Source organism: Acartia tonsa, chromosome 7, assembly GCF_053477335.1.
Source record: "Acartia tonsa isolate MP-2025a chromosome 7, ASM5347733v1, whole genome shotgun sequence".
Lineage (NCBI taxonomy): Eukaryota > Metazoa > Arthropoda > Copepoda > Calanoida > Acartiidae > Acartia > Acartia tonsa.
The window spans coordinates 2,813,027-2,831,532 of NC_137266.1; the positions used below are offsets into that span (position 1 = coordinate 2,813,027).

The window sequence follows — 18,506 nt, forward strand, 5'->3', positions numbered from 1 at the left end:
GAGAAAATCACATTCCCCACCATGGCTTTTGAGAAGGACGGACTACCTGACAAACGGACGTACAGACAGGAATTTAAAAACAGTTGAACTGCTATACAAACGGTAGAATATTTTAGTAAGACTAAAATTTAATACAAAAGAAATTTAAATAACAAATATATTGACAATAAACATTTATTTCAGGAAATCAGAAGAAGACCTCAAGCGCAAGCTCCCCTCATTAATAGTAGACAACCACCCCAACCTGTAAGTATAAGGATAATAAATAGACATATATTACACTAAGTTTAATAAAAACGTTTTCTTATTCGTTGGCTTAACAATTTTGAGGACATTTACTAAATTTTAATTTGTTGCTTTATTAAGTTTAGTGTCTCAACGTTTCCACCACTAGTTGCAATCTTTTTTTTTTATCTATTGAAGGTTGTTAGTAGAGAGCCAGATTTCTCCAACCTTCCTCCCCAACTTCAAGATTTGGCTTCCAACTCTGACCTTGGATTTGTTGTGAGTATAATAAAGCTATTCTTTTAGTTTTGTAGTGCTTTCCCCAAAAGTACCTAAAGATTATAGGAATCCTTTATAAAAAATAATTTAAAAATAAGGGTAGACTTTTTTCATTCCTTTTAATTGCGGTGCTCTAACCCTTTGGGGTTTCTCTGTTCCATATATAACCTAACCTAGCACAAGTTAACTAAATAGTAATAAAGCGAGAAAAACTACTGCAACCCACCTATTATTTTCAATTTATTTCACAATAAGAAAAAGTGGGTTTCTGTGCATAAATATCTTAAAACTAAAGAAATAAAGTAAAAACCAAAATAAGACGACCTTTATCTATACAATATTTTTAGGAAAATGAAAGAGATCAATTCTTTGGAAGTTTGAGAGGTAGAATTCAAGATAAACCTGTTGCTACTACAACTACTACTAGGTATAACTATCTTTCTATTCATTTATCTATCTAGAACTTAGAAGTGGCTCCATTCTAGAGGACCATTTTAGGGATGGTGGTGGAGATACGTTTATTATTTAAAAGAAAAATATTTTACAAAAGAAATATGACCTTAAATTAAAAAAAAACGGGGTGTAGTCTCTTTCGTGACAACGCCTCTTAAGGGGCGATTCGTCGTATTTTCACAGTAGCATACACCTAACCTAACTTAACCTAACCTAACCTAAAATAACCTATCAAAAGCTACTGTGAAAATACGACGAAACGCCCCTTTAGAGGCGGTGCCACGAAAAAGTCTATACCCAAAATTTGTACACTTTCCAACCAATTATTTGGACAGATTGTTCCTCAAATGTTTTGGTATTGGCCCAACTTACTGAGTAGGAATCTAAATCTTATTTATTATCAATTTATCAAAAGAATATTTTATTGATTAATCAATTGGCCAATTTAACAATTTATGTATGAATCAATCTGGAAATTAATCTAATTTATATATTTTAAGTGCACCATTTGCCCGACCACCCTCCAGAAGGCGTCCTGTCGGAGCTGGAGGTCGTAGGCCTCCAAGTGCCACTTCTGACAGTGCTGAACTAGAATCTACAGGTAAACTTAGTTCCTGTATGGATTCAAATCCGATTAATATCCGCTATATAAAACATAATAATAAATCATGTATTGTATAATATTATAGAGATTTTTTTCTTTGGGATCAACAAGACCAAAATTATTTCTAATTTTTGCATTTTACTATCTGTAAACCGAATAAGTAAAAAACTTATAATTGTAAACCACGTCTCAACTTATGTTCAACAAGGCGTTGGAATACTAAATTTGCAAGGCTGTCCTTAACCTTTGCCTAACTAAATCTGCATAAATCATTTCGTTCATTATCATTAAGTTTAACTTAAAAAAATTTCGGTTTTGACTTATTTTTTTACAGGATCCAGATTTGCAGGAGCTGGAAGCGGAAGTAGGTTCCAGACTGGCACTAACGGTGGTTCAAGGTAAAAATAATAATCACTTGACCGATTCGCCTCTGTTTTTCAGGGAATATACATACTAGTGATACAAAGGTTTTAAGCTATTTCTTAAGGAATCGGACGAAATGGGAATGGTGAATGGACATGACAATCCATTTTCCTCTGTAAAAAATTACTGCCCCCCTCCCTCCCTCTCAACCCCTTTACCTTGCCTCAAGAGTGCACTGCCATTCTTTAGGTTTGGTTGAAGTTCTATAGGGTCAAGACTAAGTACACTTAGATATGAACAAATAATCCTTATAATTCTTCTTTAATGGGTACCTTCTCATAGGTCATTGGAAGGTTTATAACTATTTAGGGGGACGGTGCAAAAACCTCCTTAGAAAAACACGCCTTTACTTAAAAACGCCTTCCCCCAAAATCAAAATAATTAAGTGGAGTTGGTCGACCTCACATCCCTCTTCTAGGGTATTTAGAGGCCTCTAGGGACGTAGTATAAAGACCATTAAAATAAACTAATAGAGGTTTCGTGATTTTTAGATATTTTCCTGTACATTCAACCCTTCTTTATTTTAGGTTTGGAGGAAGTTCTATTGGATCCAGACTTAATACTCTTAGAGATGAACAGCAGTCCTCCAATGAAGACAGGTAGATTATAATTACCCCCCCCCCCTCCAATATTTTTAAAGTTACTCAAAGAAAGGGAAACAGCGTATAGTAACCCCCCAAAATGACGTCATTCAATAAAATGACCAATGATAGGCCAGTATACATTGTAATTGACCAATGGTCAAATTTATACTGGCCTCTCATTGGTCATTTTATTGTATGACGTAATTTTTTGAGGAGACTTTAAGCTGTTTTAAAGAAAGGGCTATCTACAGGGTTAGGTAAATTGAAGATTTTTTTTCAATCAAGTAATCCAAATAAACATAAATCTTTATAAAAGAATGATTATTGAAATAAAAACATAGATGACAAGGCTCAAATATTATGTACATACATACACTTTTTTAAAAATTGAAGATTTCTATCATCTATAGCAGTAAAGAAATTTTATATGCTAATATTTAGAATTGCAAAATTTATGTTTATTGCAACGAAAAATCCTCAAAAGAAATTGCACCCGCATGCCAAAGTTTGCACATTTATATATAAAGGTGACTGGCTAAATATTGTCATAAAAATGAGTAATGTATAAAGACAGGTACAATATTAAGGTTTACAACAGATTTTGGAAGCAGACGAGTGCCGCAAAGTAGAGTCCCTCCAAGGTATATAATAATATGTAAGAACACGTCCGGCCGTTAAAAAATAATTAAAAATTGGAACAAAAAGTGTGTTTCTTGATGATATTTTAGAGAAAACTAATTATACCACAGATTACAAGAGTATAAAATATGACTCAATCAATAGCGTGCACAGCATCTTGAGTGGGTAAAAAGGAAATTTAAACATCCTAGAAATCTTTTAGACCGTGGATTTAATTAAGAAACATGAATCTGCTTAAAGGGGACAAATGGTACAGATTTTGTTGATGTTTTCTTATAGAAGGAGATATGACGTCAATATTGATAGTTTGGTAAAACGCTGAAATATTTGTCCATTTTTTGAGACACTATAAGATGCTTATAGAAATACAAAATGAATATAAGTATATCGTCTTTGGAAAACTACATGATAGAAAATATGTTAAACATGAAATTTATTTTCAGAGTTGTAGCTCAAAGAGAACAATCTGCTGAAGCCCAATTTAGTTCTGAACAAGATTCTAGGTTGGTTTTATACCTCAAATAATAAAGTAATTTGTGTGGGTGTACTAAATAATCTGGCTAACCACTGAACCGATATGGATCTCCTTTACAGTGTAGCTTCTCATAAGACCTGGGAAGGTTTGTAACTATTTTGGGGAAGGGTTCCAATAGCTTTCCAAGAGAAATTGCCACTAGATAAAATCACCCATAAAATAAAAACAAAATTTGGATGTCAAATTCAATTCCCATCCCCCCCCCCCCCACCCACTCAAATGCCTATAATATATAAAATATATTTAGACTTGATATTCAAAACTTGGATTCTTTTGGTCCATCTGAATTCAATGCTTTCCTTACAAAATCTTCGTCTGCTGAACAAAATCAAATCCCCGTTGATCCTTTTCCAGAAAGGTAAATAGATAAATAGATGGATAAAAAGATTTATAGACACTTAGTTATACAGATAGATAGTTAGATAGACAAATATAAGGATAGATAGTTAAATATACGGAGAGATAAAAGAAGATAGTTTTATATGCCCAGTTCAAAAAAGACAAAGGTAAACCTCTGGAAATTTTAGGTCGACCTATAGAAGCTTTAGAAAACTTCGATTTGTTTATGCAGTTGAATAACCTTAAATACAAGTTAATCCTTTTTTTTGAAAAGGTTATGTAATATTATAAATTGATAAATAAATACACAAATTGATGTATAATGGTTAGATGGGTAGGCTGGAAATAAAAATTTATAGAGTGATAATGAAATTATAATAAATGATAGATTAAAATCTGTAAACTGAATACCAATTATCTATCTTTGAATTATTTTCTCATTCTACAAGTCTACAAGTCCATTTATCTATCTATCATATCTAGAGAGGCAGCAACAACAGAATCAACAGAATTCGGGGCCAGACGCCGTGTCCCCCTGACCAGGACTCGTACTGCCAGACCAAGACCAGCAGCAGCGGCCAGCTCAGCTGCCAGCCAACAAGATTCCGCTGAACAACAGGACCAAAGATTTAACAGGTAATTTAGTTCAGACAATAAAAAGTATTTTTAGATTAGCGGTTGTTGGAGTTAAAGAAATAATTATAAAGCATCTATAATACAAATTAGCTTGATGTCAGTCCATCTGAAGTTTAAGATTTCTGTAACCACTGAACCAATTGGATTCTACTCTTCCTGGAATATATATGCTGGTACTGTGGTGGTTTTAAGCAATTTTCTTGGGGGGTTAGCATTTGACAAACCGAACCCTCTAAAAAATCCTTACCCCAAATAAAATGTTATAATATTGAACTAACTTTTCTCCTAGCAATTTTAATTTACAAACGAAAGAATTAGGTTTTGATGTTTAGTTGTTTTTGTTGTTGTCATCATCATATTTATGTTTAGTTTCAGCCGTGGTGGATTACCCCCAAGGAGGTCTCAAATCCGTGGCAGTCAGTCTCCTAGTGATAGGTAGGTAGATAGATAGATAGATGGTAGACTTTCAACTTTCGCCACCATATTTTCAATTTTAGTTTTACAAACAAAAATAGATAATTTGAGAGTAGGTTATTTTTTCTAGATGCTATTGCTCTTAGGAGGGTAGTGGTATCCTTCTCCATAATAGCTAAAAACCATTTAAAGAACCTATGAGGAGAATCACAATCATTCTATTACTTGTATATAAGGATACAATTTTTTTTAGTGAGAGCAGCGGCTCAGTGGCTGATTTCAGCAGCCAGAGGCGACCAGTTGCTAGACGGCCAGCCTCCATAGCCGCTGATACCCAGGACAATAACAGCGGCGAAAATTTTGCCAGTCAGCTGGCCGTTGGGTCCGGCTCAGGTAATCATTTTAACTTAATAGAAAATGTTATTTTTTTATATTTTTAAACCCTTTGTCTCTTAAGTTATACTAGATTATTAATGGGCCATAAAAAAGTTTGTAAACAAATAAAACAATATCGATAAGTAGAAAAGAAAAAAAATCATGGATGAATAATAATATACATACAAAAACGATTCTATACATTCATGATAAATATACATTAAGTATAAGAAAAATTTCCTGTAAAGTTTTTACGTTTTTTGTAGCATAAGTAATAGATAGATGGCCCTAGATATACAAAGTGCATTTTGGAGTAGCATCGTTTAAAAAAAAAATCAAGCATTCTCTATGATTTAGTTCAATAAAAAAACACATCTTTTATATATCATATTTTGATTATCATGTACTCTAAGTGAAACTTGCAGATGGCTAAAATAACAACAATATTTCCACTGTCATAACATCCACGTATATTCTACATCCATTGTGTATAGGTCGTATCTCTGGTAGTGGGGCAAGGAGACGAGTGAGACCAAGGCCTGCTTCAAACCAACAGGACGATTCTTTCAGTAATGAACAACCTACAGCTGGTAGAAGGCCAGGTAAGATTAACAGATAGACACATAGATAGATAGATAGATAGTTAGATACATAGATTGATAGAAAGATTGATAAATACATAGATAATTACATATAGACATATTATATAATTTTTTAACTTTGGTTACTTTTATTAAATCTTGATTGGTTGGTTCAAACTAGCATTGTCTAAATTTTTTAACAAATAATTTTAAGCTACGGAAGAGTTAATATTTAATTATATCGCAATATCCCTAATAAATAGATAGATAGGCACAACATATCATTAGAAATTAAAAAAAACAAGGATGGCAGCATCCATAAAAGCGAAGCTCTGAAATGGTAGGACAAACGAATATTAACACAGGGAACTGTTAAAGGACATACTCACATTTTTAGGAATTGATTATAGAGATGCTTCGCTTGTAGCAATGTACTTTGTTGTCCTAAGAATCAGTACTCCAAAAATCACCTAAAAATTTGATGTTAAAAAAGTTAAAAAGCAATATGTTGAAAATGGACGTACGGACTTTCAGGTAACGATAATAGAGTTGCTTCGCTTTCTAACTCGTACCTAACTCCTATAGGAATTATCATGCAAGTTTGAAATCGATAGGACAATTATAACTTGCCTAGATTAACGAAAAGAGCCATCCAGTACGTACAGACGGACGGATGTACGGAAGGACCGACCCTAATTATAGAAAAGCTTTGCTTTCAAAGATACATGAAATATACCTTTGTATAGCTGTATGTTTTTTTGTATAGGTAGTGCAGATAATTTTGCTAGTCAGCTAGCTGTGGGTCAAAGGACTTCAGGTGAATAGATAGATAGAGGATAGCAATATTTAGAATATTTAGAATAGACAAACACAGTCTAACAAACAGCCAGGAAGTCAAACAAAAATTCAAACAGACAGTCAAACAGACAGTCAAACAGACAGTCAAACAGACAGTCAAACAGACAGTCAAACAGACAGTCAAACAGACAGTCAAACAGACAGTCAAACAGACAGTCAAACAGACAGTCAAACAGACAGTCAAACAGACAGTCAAACAGACAGTCAAACAGACAGTCATACAGACAGTCATACAGACAGTCTAACAGACAGTCAAACAGACAGTCAAACAGACAGTCAAACAGACAGTCAAACAGACAGTCTAACAGACAGTCAAACAGACATTCAAACAGACAGTCAAACATACAGTCAAACAGACAGTCAAACAGACAGTCAAACATACAGTCAAACAGACAGTCAAACAGACAGTCAAACAGACAGTCAAACAGACAATCAAACAGACAGTCAAACAGACAGTCAAACAGACAGTCAAACAGACAGTCAAACAGACAGTCAAACAGACAGTCAAACAGACAGTCATACAGACAGTCATACAGACAGTCAAACAGACAGTCAAACAGACAGTCAAACAGACAGTCATACAGAGAGTCATACAGACAGTCAAACAGACAGACAAACAGAATAACAGCCAAATAGAGAGACAAACAAACAAACAAATCTATACAACAGACAAACAGCTTACAGAGTTTTGAAAAATATGTTTTTTTAAGGCGGAAGATTAGAAGTATCAAGGCCTGCTTTACCTCCTCTACAGTAAGTTTAAATTTAATTTTTTTGCATTTTAATCATCCTATCATATCAAGTTGTTAGATGATTGTCTGTATTTCAAATAAAATTTCTCTAAATAGGTAAAATTCCCCTTATTGACGAGTGGACTCTTTGAACCCCAATTTACCCCCTCGATTAATTTGAGCTCATCTAAACCTAATTCAAAATTTACAACCAAAAAAATATTTTATTGTCCATTTTAAATAAGTCTTTTTCGAGAGGGTGGCGCTTGTATTAGAGATGGCCAAAAGACTAATAAAAAAATTAAACGAAAATCATAGCAATAAGGCGTAAAACGATAGGCATAGGGTAAAGCCATTAGTACTATCTAATATTCAAAAATTTTGAAATTCAACAAATCCTTTCTTAAAATTCTTCTTTTTTCATCCCATATTCCTTTAATTTTAGAAGAGAAACTCGTAATTTATCTTTGAAACATTCACAACAGTAAGTAAAAATATAAATATACTTACTTTTTTTTATTTCATTAACAATGCTTTATTAGATAGATTTTTATAAAGTCTGCTTTTTAACATTTTATTGCTTTTTAGGTTTTTAAAATAACTATTATCCTACAATATAGTATGTAAGGTTTTCTTTGTCTGCAACTAAATATCTCGGAAAGCGCTGGTCCGAATTGGTTGTACTTTCCATGGGAACTTAATAAATTACTTTGATAGTTTTAGGTTAAATTCCTGAAGCCTTATATAAAACTGCCTTATGTAAAATTGCCTTAAAAATCCATAAAAAAATTTAAAAAGCTTCTCTGATAAGTAATAACAATTCGCACTGTCATTTTCTGATATCTTTAGTTTAAGACAAAATTTGATATTTTGTCAAGCTTTTTTGTCTAAACATTTTTGTATCTTTTGTTACATAAGTATAAGTTTAGTCATATAACTAAACCTAGTAAATATAGTTTATTAGAAAATGTTCTAACTATAATAAAATATCTTTAAAAAAGACCATTTGACTACTATAAAAATCGACTTATGGACAAATTTTATTTTAGATTTAATGCTGAAAAAAACTGCAATTGAATTTTTCTTTCTAGAAAATTTGACGAAGATGACTTTGATTTTGAAAACTTTCCCAGCTTCAGTCAAACAAACGCCAGGTACTAAGCTATTTTTTTAACTGGTAACATCTAGGTGCTAGAAACTGTTATGGCCTTAAGTAATATGAAGTTACTATCTATAATACAGCAGTCTTTCTGTCCGTCCGTCCGTCTATCTCGGTAACCACTGAACCGATCGGATTTCTCTCTTTAGGGTATATACCTATTGGTCCTGTGGTAGTTTTAAGCTATTTGGGACACCCCCAACCCCCCAAAAAATGAAAATTCCCCACCCTCAAAAAAAAGAAAATTTTATTTTGAAGCTGCAGAGCCAGGGCCTCATTTTTTTTGTGATGATGCAAATGATGAAGATGAAGATCCACCCCATTTACTACATTTTTTTTAATTACTTCTTGGGGCAAAGCCCCTAGAGGCTAGGGGCGAAGCCGCTAGTGTATAATAAAACAGCAAATAGTTTTAATTATAAACACAACAATATTATAATATCTATGATTAGCGAAGATTATTTGTAGACAATGTGTTGTTTAGTTTATTACACTAGTCCCCAAAGCTTCATAATAACATTTGGGGACTTTTTATTCAATTTTGATTGGTTGGTTAATTTAGTTGAGTGTCCAAAGATTTCAACGACTAATTGTAATTTACGGGAGTGGTAATTTATTATGTGTATCATAATTTGGGATGTATATAAATGTATCGGTCAATGTCTTATCTCGTTAGATTCCTAAATGGCTCTTAAGGAATATAGAATACAAAAGACGATATATGATGAGCCTTCAAATATGATTAACAAAATTATCCCTTCTATAGATTGATACTAGTTTGGACACTGCTTATTTTTACTACTAAATCAGTAGTGAATAAAAGTCTCTAATGTTTTTAATTAAAAGTGTTTAGGGGCCAGAATAATTTACCTTTCCTACAAGATACCAAATTTCAACCTCGAAAACATTGTTTTGGGCAGACATTCAAAGTTATAGAGTAAGCAGCATATGTAACTTTTTAATATTTCAGAGGTCGCCAGGGCTAAACACAGAGAAGCTTTGCTCCAATAGTTACAAATGTCTCAAGAGTAACTATCAAAATTCATATTTGAATGTTTAAAAATAAAATCTTAAGGCAACTATTTATTAATCTATTAAGTATGCATCCAGTTTTAGGTGACTATTTTATTTTCTGATTCTATAAATATGCCGCTAAAACGAACCAATCACAAATCTCCTTTCTTAGAAGTCACCCAATAAAACGCTGGTATTTTATCAATGTGACACATAATTGGTTAATTTTGGCAGCAAATTCAGAAATTCCAAAATTTAAAAATATGTCATCCAGTTTTAAATATAAATTATAATAAAAATTGTTATTTAAGTCCAAAAATATATTGCTGATTTTAACTCTAGCTAATTTTGATAAAATATATATTTTCATTTTTCCATTAAAAAAAATTATTTATTCAAATCTAGCAAATTTAAACAACAAATTTAGTAAGACTCAGTATTGTGTTTGTCTATTTAACTTCTATAAATGTATTATGTATATTTTAAATAAAAACAAATATATTTATATTTGAAATCTGTTTTAAAATCACTTATAAATATCCTAAAATAAACACTTGTCTGTAGCTTAAGATTTCGATAGCTGCTGAACTGATTGAGTTCTCTTTTTTAGCTTAACACATGTTCCGAGATGTTTTTAGGTTAATTTATTTTTAGATTTATGTCTTGGGATGTTAAAGGCAATTAACCACCCTTTAGATGAACCTAGTAAAAGTGTCTGACTCTGATTATGAAGTAAAAAAAATAGCCAATGAGAGGCCAGTATACACTGTAATTGACCTATGGTAAAATTTATAGTGGCCTCTCATTGGCTATTTTTTACGTCATTATCAGACTCAGACACTTTTACTAGGTTCCTTTAGATTAGAGAGCCCCAAATGCTAGTTACAATGTCCTACTGAGAAGCAAACACTGAATGCACAACCTTTGTCTTTAAATCACTATTTTGCATGGATCCCTAGTGGTCACGACTAGAACTTGACACCTCCCTGAAAACCAGCTAACACGTTACTAATTAGGCTAATTGAGGTATGATTATGTGCAAGGCATTCCTACTATTATTACTACAATTATGTCACACTCCTGACAAAGTCGCAAATACTTTTAATATATTTTCTCGTATTCATTCGAATCTGGTGGATAGGAACCGGTTCTCATCCATACGAAAAAACTATGTCTAGCATCGTATTATATCCAGCTTTCTACGAATATAAAAATGTACAATCAAAAGATTAAAACTAGTTTTTTTAGCCCCGAGGTGCCGGAGGAAAGCCGTTTATAATACGATGCGAGAAATAACTATAATACATATTAGAGAGAGAGAGAGAGAGAGAGAGATAGAGAGAGAAAGAGAGAGAGAGAAAGAGAGAAGAGAGAGAGAGAGAGAGAGAGAGAGAGAGAGAGAGAGAGAGAGAGAGAGAGAGAGAGAGAGAGAAGAGAGAGAGAAGGGGGAAGAGAGAATAAGATTAAGATAGGGATAAGTAGATAGAATTATAAGGTGATAGAGAGAGAGGGAGCGAGAGAAAAGAAAGAAAGAAAAAAAAGAGAAAGAATAAGAGAGAGAAGAAAATGAGAGTGAAAGAAAACTAAAGATAAGATTTAGTAAGGGATAGCGAGAGAGAAATAAAAAATAAAAAGATTAAGCGAGAAAGAAAGAGAAAGAGAGAAATAAAAAGGAGATATTAATAAAAGAGATAGAGAAAGCAAAGTGATGAGGTAGAATATTGCATAAAAAAAGAACATAAACGGTCATTAATAAAGTTCATTTTTAACTGAATAGAAAAATATTGTTTCCCTTTTTACCAAGAAACTATTTTCATTAACCTATCCTTAGTAATAGTTTATTGGTTTTCATGGGTTTGTTTTAATTAGCTTCTTTGAAAATTACAGTGTAGATGAGAATATAAAAATTTAAAATTATTTATAAAATGCTTAATGTTAGGTTTTCATGAAAGGAAATGAACGTTTTATCAATTCTAATTATTAAATTATCAAAGAGAGGAGTAGGTTGTGCTAAAAATCCGTAAAGGTTGTGAGTTTTAAGTTAAAAACAGTACCGAGTAGAACGATAAAAATTTATTTTTGCTTATAAAAAAATGTCTATAGTTCTTGTCAATAAGAAATACATATGTTTAGTGAATATTATCATTCTACTACGATTTTAAGCCTTAAAACTCACACCTTTACGCAATTTTTGCACAACCTTCTCCTTCCTTTCTGATAACGTAATGATAGTTTTATTACTAAATATAAAAAGTCTAGATGAACAATTAAATAATACGACTATTAGCATCATAGTTTAGGAACAATCCAACTATATTATTGGTTAGAAACATTATAAATATTTTATTGCTAAATTCCAGTTGAAGTATTTAAGGTAATCAGACAGATTATTTCGCCTGATTGTCTTTTTAGAGTGTTAAATTTATTGTTTTAGAATGTGTGCTACTCTATAGTAATTGTTAAATATGTATATATCTACGATACGCTAACTATCTTGACCGATATGGTTCTCATTTTCTGTAAAGCTATTTCAAAGTTTTTAGGACGGTTTTTTAACTATTTTCTGGAAGGTACCTTCCTTCTCTCAAGAAAAAAAAAAGAAAATGGTTTTGCTATTAAAAATCAATAATTACATCAGTGCATATCCCTGTTATTTTTAAATTAAATACATTTATCAAGAAAAAATGATTGTCGCAATTTAAAATTTATTTAGCTATTCTTATCAACTTTAGTCTTGATTTGATTTGTGAAGTCTATGGTTATTTATATCTAACTTTATTTAGCCCAATTCATAATTTACCTTGATAATAGGATCTTTGTCTATCTGTCTGGTTAAAGGATCTCGCTAACCGCTGAACCGATTGGGTTCTCCTTTACAATGTAGGGTTATGGGAAGGTTTATAGCTTTTATATTCTCCCAAGAGAAATCGCCAAAAATTTTAATTAAGCGTAAATTAAGCTGATCTTAACATAGATTAAAAAAAAAACATTTTATGTGCCATTTTATTTCTTTACACTTATTTAGTTAACTGGGGGTGTCCCACCCTTCTACTACAGTTAGGATATTCCGTTAAGCGACGCCTATGCAGTCCAGCAGTTGCAAAATTTTTCACCTTGTATTTTAGACTGGTTGCATTGCCTCTAGCCTATAGGGGGTTTCCCAAAATTCAAAACATTATATTCTTTTGGGAGAGGGGGGGGGGGTGTTTAAGTGGCAAATATTTTCGGTAAAGGGTGTGGTCGATATTAAAAAACATGATACTAACAATAGGTTTTTTTAAAGAAGCAAATTACAGCAGATAATAAAAGCATCTTTTGGACGGACGAAGCGAATACCACTGTTCTACTTTCTATTATACTAGCGGTTTCGACCCTAGAGGCCTTACAAGAAAAAGTTTTGTTCTAAGTGAAGTCCACTAGTTCATATGTTTGCACCGCCCAGAGACACTTTGCGATTTGTCTTGGGAGAGTGGTGGTCCCATATCGGTTCAGCGGTTAGCGAGATCCTGCGGTACAGACAGACTGATGGATACACACATATCCTGTTTCTTATATATAAGGATTCAATCTAATTTTATTTTCTTATTTTGATACAATACAAATTTATTTATTTTTGAAACAATATATTTGTATTCCTTGAGGCTAAAGGCAAATAATTTTTTTTTGTATTTTCTAATTGTTAATATGATTTGTAAGAATCGTCAAAGTGAAGTGATTCAAATTATTCATGTGATACAATTATCATTGTGATTTGAGAGTAATGGTATGGTGATGACCAGAACGGTATGGGAGAATATTTGAACCAAAGCATCTTTAAAATCTCTAAATGTAAGTACATTCTGTATTTTTGCAATTTTATATCATATTAAGGAACTCAATATGATCACTAGGGTGGGTCGATCTTTGACATTTTTTTCTGAGACCTAAGCGGGGATCTGCAAACGATTCTTATGATTATAATACACCTCTGGATGATTTGAAATTTAAACCGCTGACGACCAGACATACAATTGTATAGCTATTTGTAAATAGGAGTAAAAAATTTATTGAATCAGAACTATGGCTTCATTGTGCTCCCAGGAAAGGCATTAAGGAGTAAAATCAGGAACTTTTGACCGTTTCAAAAAATCTCGTTCCTAGCCTGAGAAAATCTCAAACAACCTCTACAAATTGGACAATTCTCAATAAACCTGAAGAAATGGTGTTTTTTTGAAATTTCTAAGGCTAGGAACTAGATATTTTGAAACTGACAAAAATTTCTGATTCTACTCCTCAAGGCCTTTTCTGGAAGCACCATGAAGCCATAGTTTTGATTCAATTTTTTTTTAAATGTTGTCTTTGTATATTACCAAGCAATGAAATACATTTTTAAGTGGTCGCATTCTAAATCTCAATTTTTTAAAATTCTTTTTCATTCACAATTTTAATTAATTTTAATTTTACCTGTTGCATATCCCCTCTTTGTCTAATTCCTATATGAACCCGCCCTACTGATCACCTACCCCTACTACCCATCATTGTTGATATATGATCTATTTCAAGCCCCTTTAACCCTTAACGGTCGATGAGGGGGGGGGCCTTGAACTCCCCCCCTCCGGTTTTTCTCTATCTCATTTTCTGTGTGTGAAAGACAAAGAGCTCAAACTGCGTGACTTTTTATGTATGGGTATGACACATAAGTGAGAGTTAAAATTTTTTGAATATTCCCATCCTGGCGGGCACAGGATGCCAGCAAACCTGGCAGGGTCATCCAGGTAAAATATTTTTCTTTGACTTAAACAAAGCATTTTATCTCTAGTAGTATATTCTCATATGGTATACAGGTGTTCAAGTCAATTTCAGGTTCCAGGTATGATCCTGCAGGTCATGATCCTCCAGGTCTCCAGAAATCTTTTTTGACTTAGAGACTTGAAATTTTAAACTTAAACTTTTCCTATATGTCTACATAATGTATTAAAATTTCATAAAGATCCGCTGCTGTTTTGCCGCCGACCGCCGACTGCAGCGGCTGGCAGCTGCCAAGCGGCCGCTGAAATTTATATTTTGATATTTCAAATATAAAATTTACATAAAGATTTTCTGCACAAAAAATTTTCTTCTAGCTTCAAAAATAAGAAAATTACAGCCGTTAGAAATTTTTAAGTAAAAAAGGACCTAAAAACAAAGGTTGTTAAATAAAAGGGTGAAGGAAAAGAAAATTGACTTTGACTTTGACTTTGAACGCCCTCCCCAACCGATTAAGGTGCGGCAAGGGACCCGACTGTTTAGAGTTAATGGAGTCTAACCATTTTGGACCCATTTTCTACGAGATAATATTCTTGCAGAGCTCTTTTAACCCTTAATAACGCTAATATAAACTGCATGGTGTGACAAAAAATTAAATTGGACTTTTTTTCTGATTTGTAAGCAAATGTATGTAAAATCGTCAATTTGAAAGATTTTATTGGATTTTAAAAACTGGGAAGCAGACTTGGTATATGACTATTGGATTATTTTGAAAAATCACCGCCAGACACAATCACCGCCTATACCCAACCCCTGAACCGCCCACAGGCCCCGGTCACAATGACCCTGTCCAAGCTGGCGAAGTTCTTTTTGGCAGGGGCGTGTCTATTGGTTTATGCTTTAATGTAGCTCTAAGTCCAATAGGCCCTTGGATTAAGATGGTGGCTGCTCGGAGGCCACATCTCTTTAGGGATGTGAGTAAATGCAGGTTCCAAATTTACCCATCTTTCATGCTACCCTTCGACACGGCGGCTCTCATATGGGCCACAGTTCAGCTAGAAAAACGTTCTGTACCTTTTTGGAAATGTCATGAAGATTTAGCTAGGGTTGTCGGCGCAATCTATAGTCTAACAAGGATGACAACATTCATGAGTAATGAAGCACAAAAAAATAATGGATGGGAATACATGTAAGTAAAGTGTATTTATTAAAATCAAGAATAGATTTATTGGAGATAATAAACACATATTTTGTTTAATGATGACGGTCAAAGTAAATTACATAAAACAGTTAGGGAGTTGAATCCATTTTTATAGAAACAGAAATATAATCTATGATTATGGTTTGGACCCTCTAAAACTGTAATCTACCCATCCACTTTCCCCTCTCTTGAAGAAGATATCTTCAACGCCGATACGATTTTTGAAATGTAAGATTCCACTTTCAATAGAGGCGAAACTGAAATCATACATTCATGTTTACATATCAGCGTATTCATAAACATTGATTTCCTTATTTATATTGACATAATAGTAATGTATCATTTTACTTTCAATAGAGACAAAACTGGAATGATACATTCAAGATAACATATCATATATTTAAATCGACATAGTAGAAATGGTACATATCCCTAGTAATCCCAATCCGTGTAAGTAAGCAATTAACATTTTTTTTGGCTTACTTAAATGTGCCATTGTGCCATTTTTGTGGTAAATTACTGATAAGCCATAAAAATACTAATTGCTTACTTATATCAGCATTCAACAACAATTTGGTCTGACTTGTGAGTTAAAAGAGGGTGGAGTAAATAAATACTCAGTCATTTATAGTAAAAGTGGCTTATATAAGTTGAATTGAAGAAAAAGGAGGAGGAGTAATAATTAATCCCTTCCTTCCTGTAAGCAATTTATGAAAAAAAGAGAAGATTTGGATGATATAAGCCAAATAAGAAACAAATGTGATTGATTCCTTATAAGTAGTTTATCAAAAAAATTGCATGATTTGGTATATAAGCCAAAAAGGCAATAATTTTCATTGATTGCTTATAAGTAATTTATCAAAAAATTGCATGATTTGGTATATAAGCCAAATAAGTATTTATTGTGATTATTTGCATATAAGAAATTTATAACAAAAATACAATGTTAAAAAAAACTAACTTATATATAAGTTAGTTTTTTTAAATATTTTTATTAGTTTGAGATTTTTAAGAAAAAAAGGACCTAAAATAAAGGTTGCTAACACTTAACAATCAGGCCCATTTCCAGACCTTAATCGTTCAACGCTCCCCACCCCAGCCCCCCACATATCATCTCGGCTCCTATTAGAGTTAGATGGCAAACAAAAATTGTGCATGTTCCCTGTTAAATAATAAATTTCCCACTTTAAGTGAGACAAAGTCATTTTTCACAATTGACATAATTTCAAAATAGTATGGTACATTTCTATTATGTCGATGTTAGAAAATTAATGGAAGATTACAGAAACATAGATATTAAAAATGTATACCATGATTCAAGTTTTGCCTCTATTGAAAGTGGAATCTTACATTTCAAAATCGTATCGGCGTTCAAGATATCTTCACCAAGAGAGGCAAAAGTGGAATCTTACATTTCAAAAATCGTATCGGCGTTGAAGATATCTTCACCAAGAGAGGGGAAAGTGGAAGGGTAGATTACAGTTTTAGAGGGTCCAAACCATAATCATAGATTATATTTCTGCTTCTATAAAAATGGATTTAACTCCCTAACTGTAAAAGATGCTCATAACAATGGAGAAAATTATTTTGATACTGATATCCAAAAAAAGTTTTAAAATTGGACCAAAAGCACCAAACATATGGGGAAATAAGTAAAGCATATAAAAATAGCCAAATTCTGCTTAAAGGTAGTCTGACCGTCATGGTTGTTTTTTTTAGGAAATTTAATTTTGAAATCTATAAATAAAAAAAAAATTGGGAAATCGGACCATAATCACCATAAGTTTGGAGAAAAATAAGAAAAATACAAAAATAACATAAAACCTGCTTAAAGGCAGTCTGACCGTCATAGTTGTTTTCTTTAAACAACAGGAAATCTAATTTTGATATTTACAACTGAATAAATTTTGGAAATCAGACCATTATCACCAAAGATATGGAGAAAAATGTGAAAAATAAAAAATTGCCTAAAACCTACTAAAAAGCCGTCCAACCGCCATTGAAGTTTTATAGTTAATTGTGCTCCTTTATAATGGGATTGTTAAAGGACGCCTGAAAGAAATACCACGCTTTAACTGCTGAAAGACTGCTACAAGTAGACCCAACACCCCAAATTTAAAGCCTTCAGCTTCAATAACAAAAAAGTTCTAGGCATTTCAAAATAGCATTTTATGTACAATGAAAATTTTGGAAAATTTCCAATGCTCATAAAAGAAAAAAACCATATTAAATTACGTCGCCTAGACACAAAATTATAAGCTAATCTTTGTCAGAAACTTAGATTTCTGGTAACTGATTACATTTTTACATTAAAAACACCACATGTTAGTGTCAAAATCTATGAAAAACGATTTATATTGCATTTGTAAACGGAAATCGTAACGGAAACAAAGGGGGAAACTAATACAAGCTCAGCTGTGATTGATTGCTTAGCTGATTCAGCCTTCTGATTGGCTACAATACACTCAGGACAACGCAAGTTAAACTTAATTTTTTAAAATGATTTTTACTATAAAAAAGGGTAATTTTATTGTAAAAATATAATTAGTTACTGGCAACCTAAATTTATGACAAAAATAAGCTTATAATTTTGTTACTAGGCAACGTAGTTTAATTTAAAAATGTCTAACATTAGCATTGAAATTCTTTCAAAATTTCAATTGTACATAAATTGTCATTTTATAATGCCTAGAACTTTTTTGTTATAGAAGCTGAAGGGTTCAAATTTGGG

The 18,506-nt window shown here is 32.5% G+C and overlaps 1 protein-coding gene across 6 annotated transcripts in view; it reads left to right on the forward strand.

The window, feature by feature from the left end:
* Positions 1-10,363, forward strand: part of LOC145324654 (uncharacterized) — a 45,062-nt gene extending 34,699 nt beyond the window's left edge. Inside the window, exons 11-28 of one of the 6 annotated variants that reach the window (XM_080167237.1) lie at positions 184-246; positions 424-504; positions 852-931; positions 1,458-1,558; positions 1,896-1,959; positions 2,512-2,583; positions 3,156-3,209; positions 3,651-3,710; positions 3,990-4,100; positions 4,565-4,717; positions 5,087-5,152; positions 5,385-5,524; positions 6,001-6,108; positions 6,854-6,904; positions 7,656-7,698; positions 8,122-8,160; positions 8,768-8,830; positions 9,806-10,363. In XM_080167237.1, coding sequence (XP_080023363.1) covers positions 184-246; positions 424-504; positions 852-931; positions 1,458-1,558; positions 1,896-1,959; positions 2,512-2,583; positions 3,156-3,209; positions 3,651-3,710; positions 3,990-4,100; positions 4,565-4,717; positions 5,087-5,152; positions 5,385-5,524; positions 6,001-6,108; positions 6,854-6,904; positions 7,656-7,698; positions 8,122-8,160; positions 8,768-8,830; positions 9,806-9,821 — 1,365 coding nt within the window. In that variant the 3' untranslated portion in view covers positions 9,822-10,363. The remainder of the gene's footprint in view (positions 1-183; positions 247-423; positions 505-851; positions 932-1,457; positions 1,559-1,895; positions 1,960-2,511; positions 2,584-3,155; positions 3,210-3,650; positions 3,711-3,989; positions 4,101-4,564; positions 4,718-5,086; positions 5,153-5,384; positions 5,525-6,000; positions 6,109-6,853; positions 6,905-7,655; positions 7,699-8,121; positions 8,161-8,767; positions 8,831-9,805) is intronic. The other 5 variants (XM_080167238.1, XM_080167240.1, XM_080167239.1 and 2 more) reach the window with 5 other exon arrangements.
* The last annotated feature ends 8,143 nt before the right edge of the window (positions 10,364-18,506 follow it).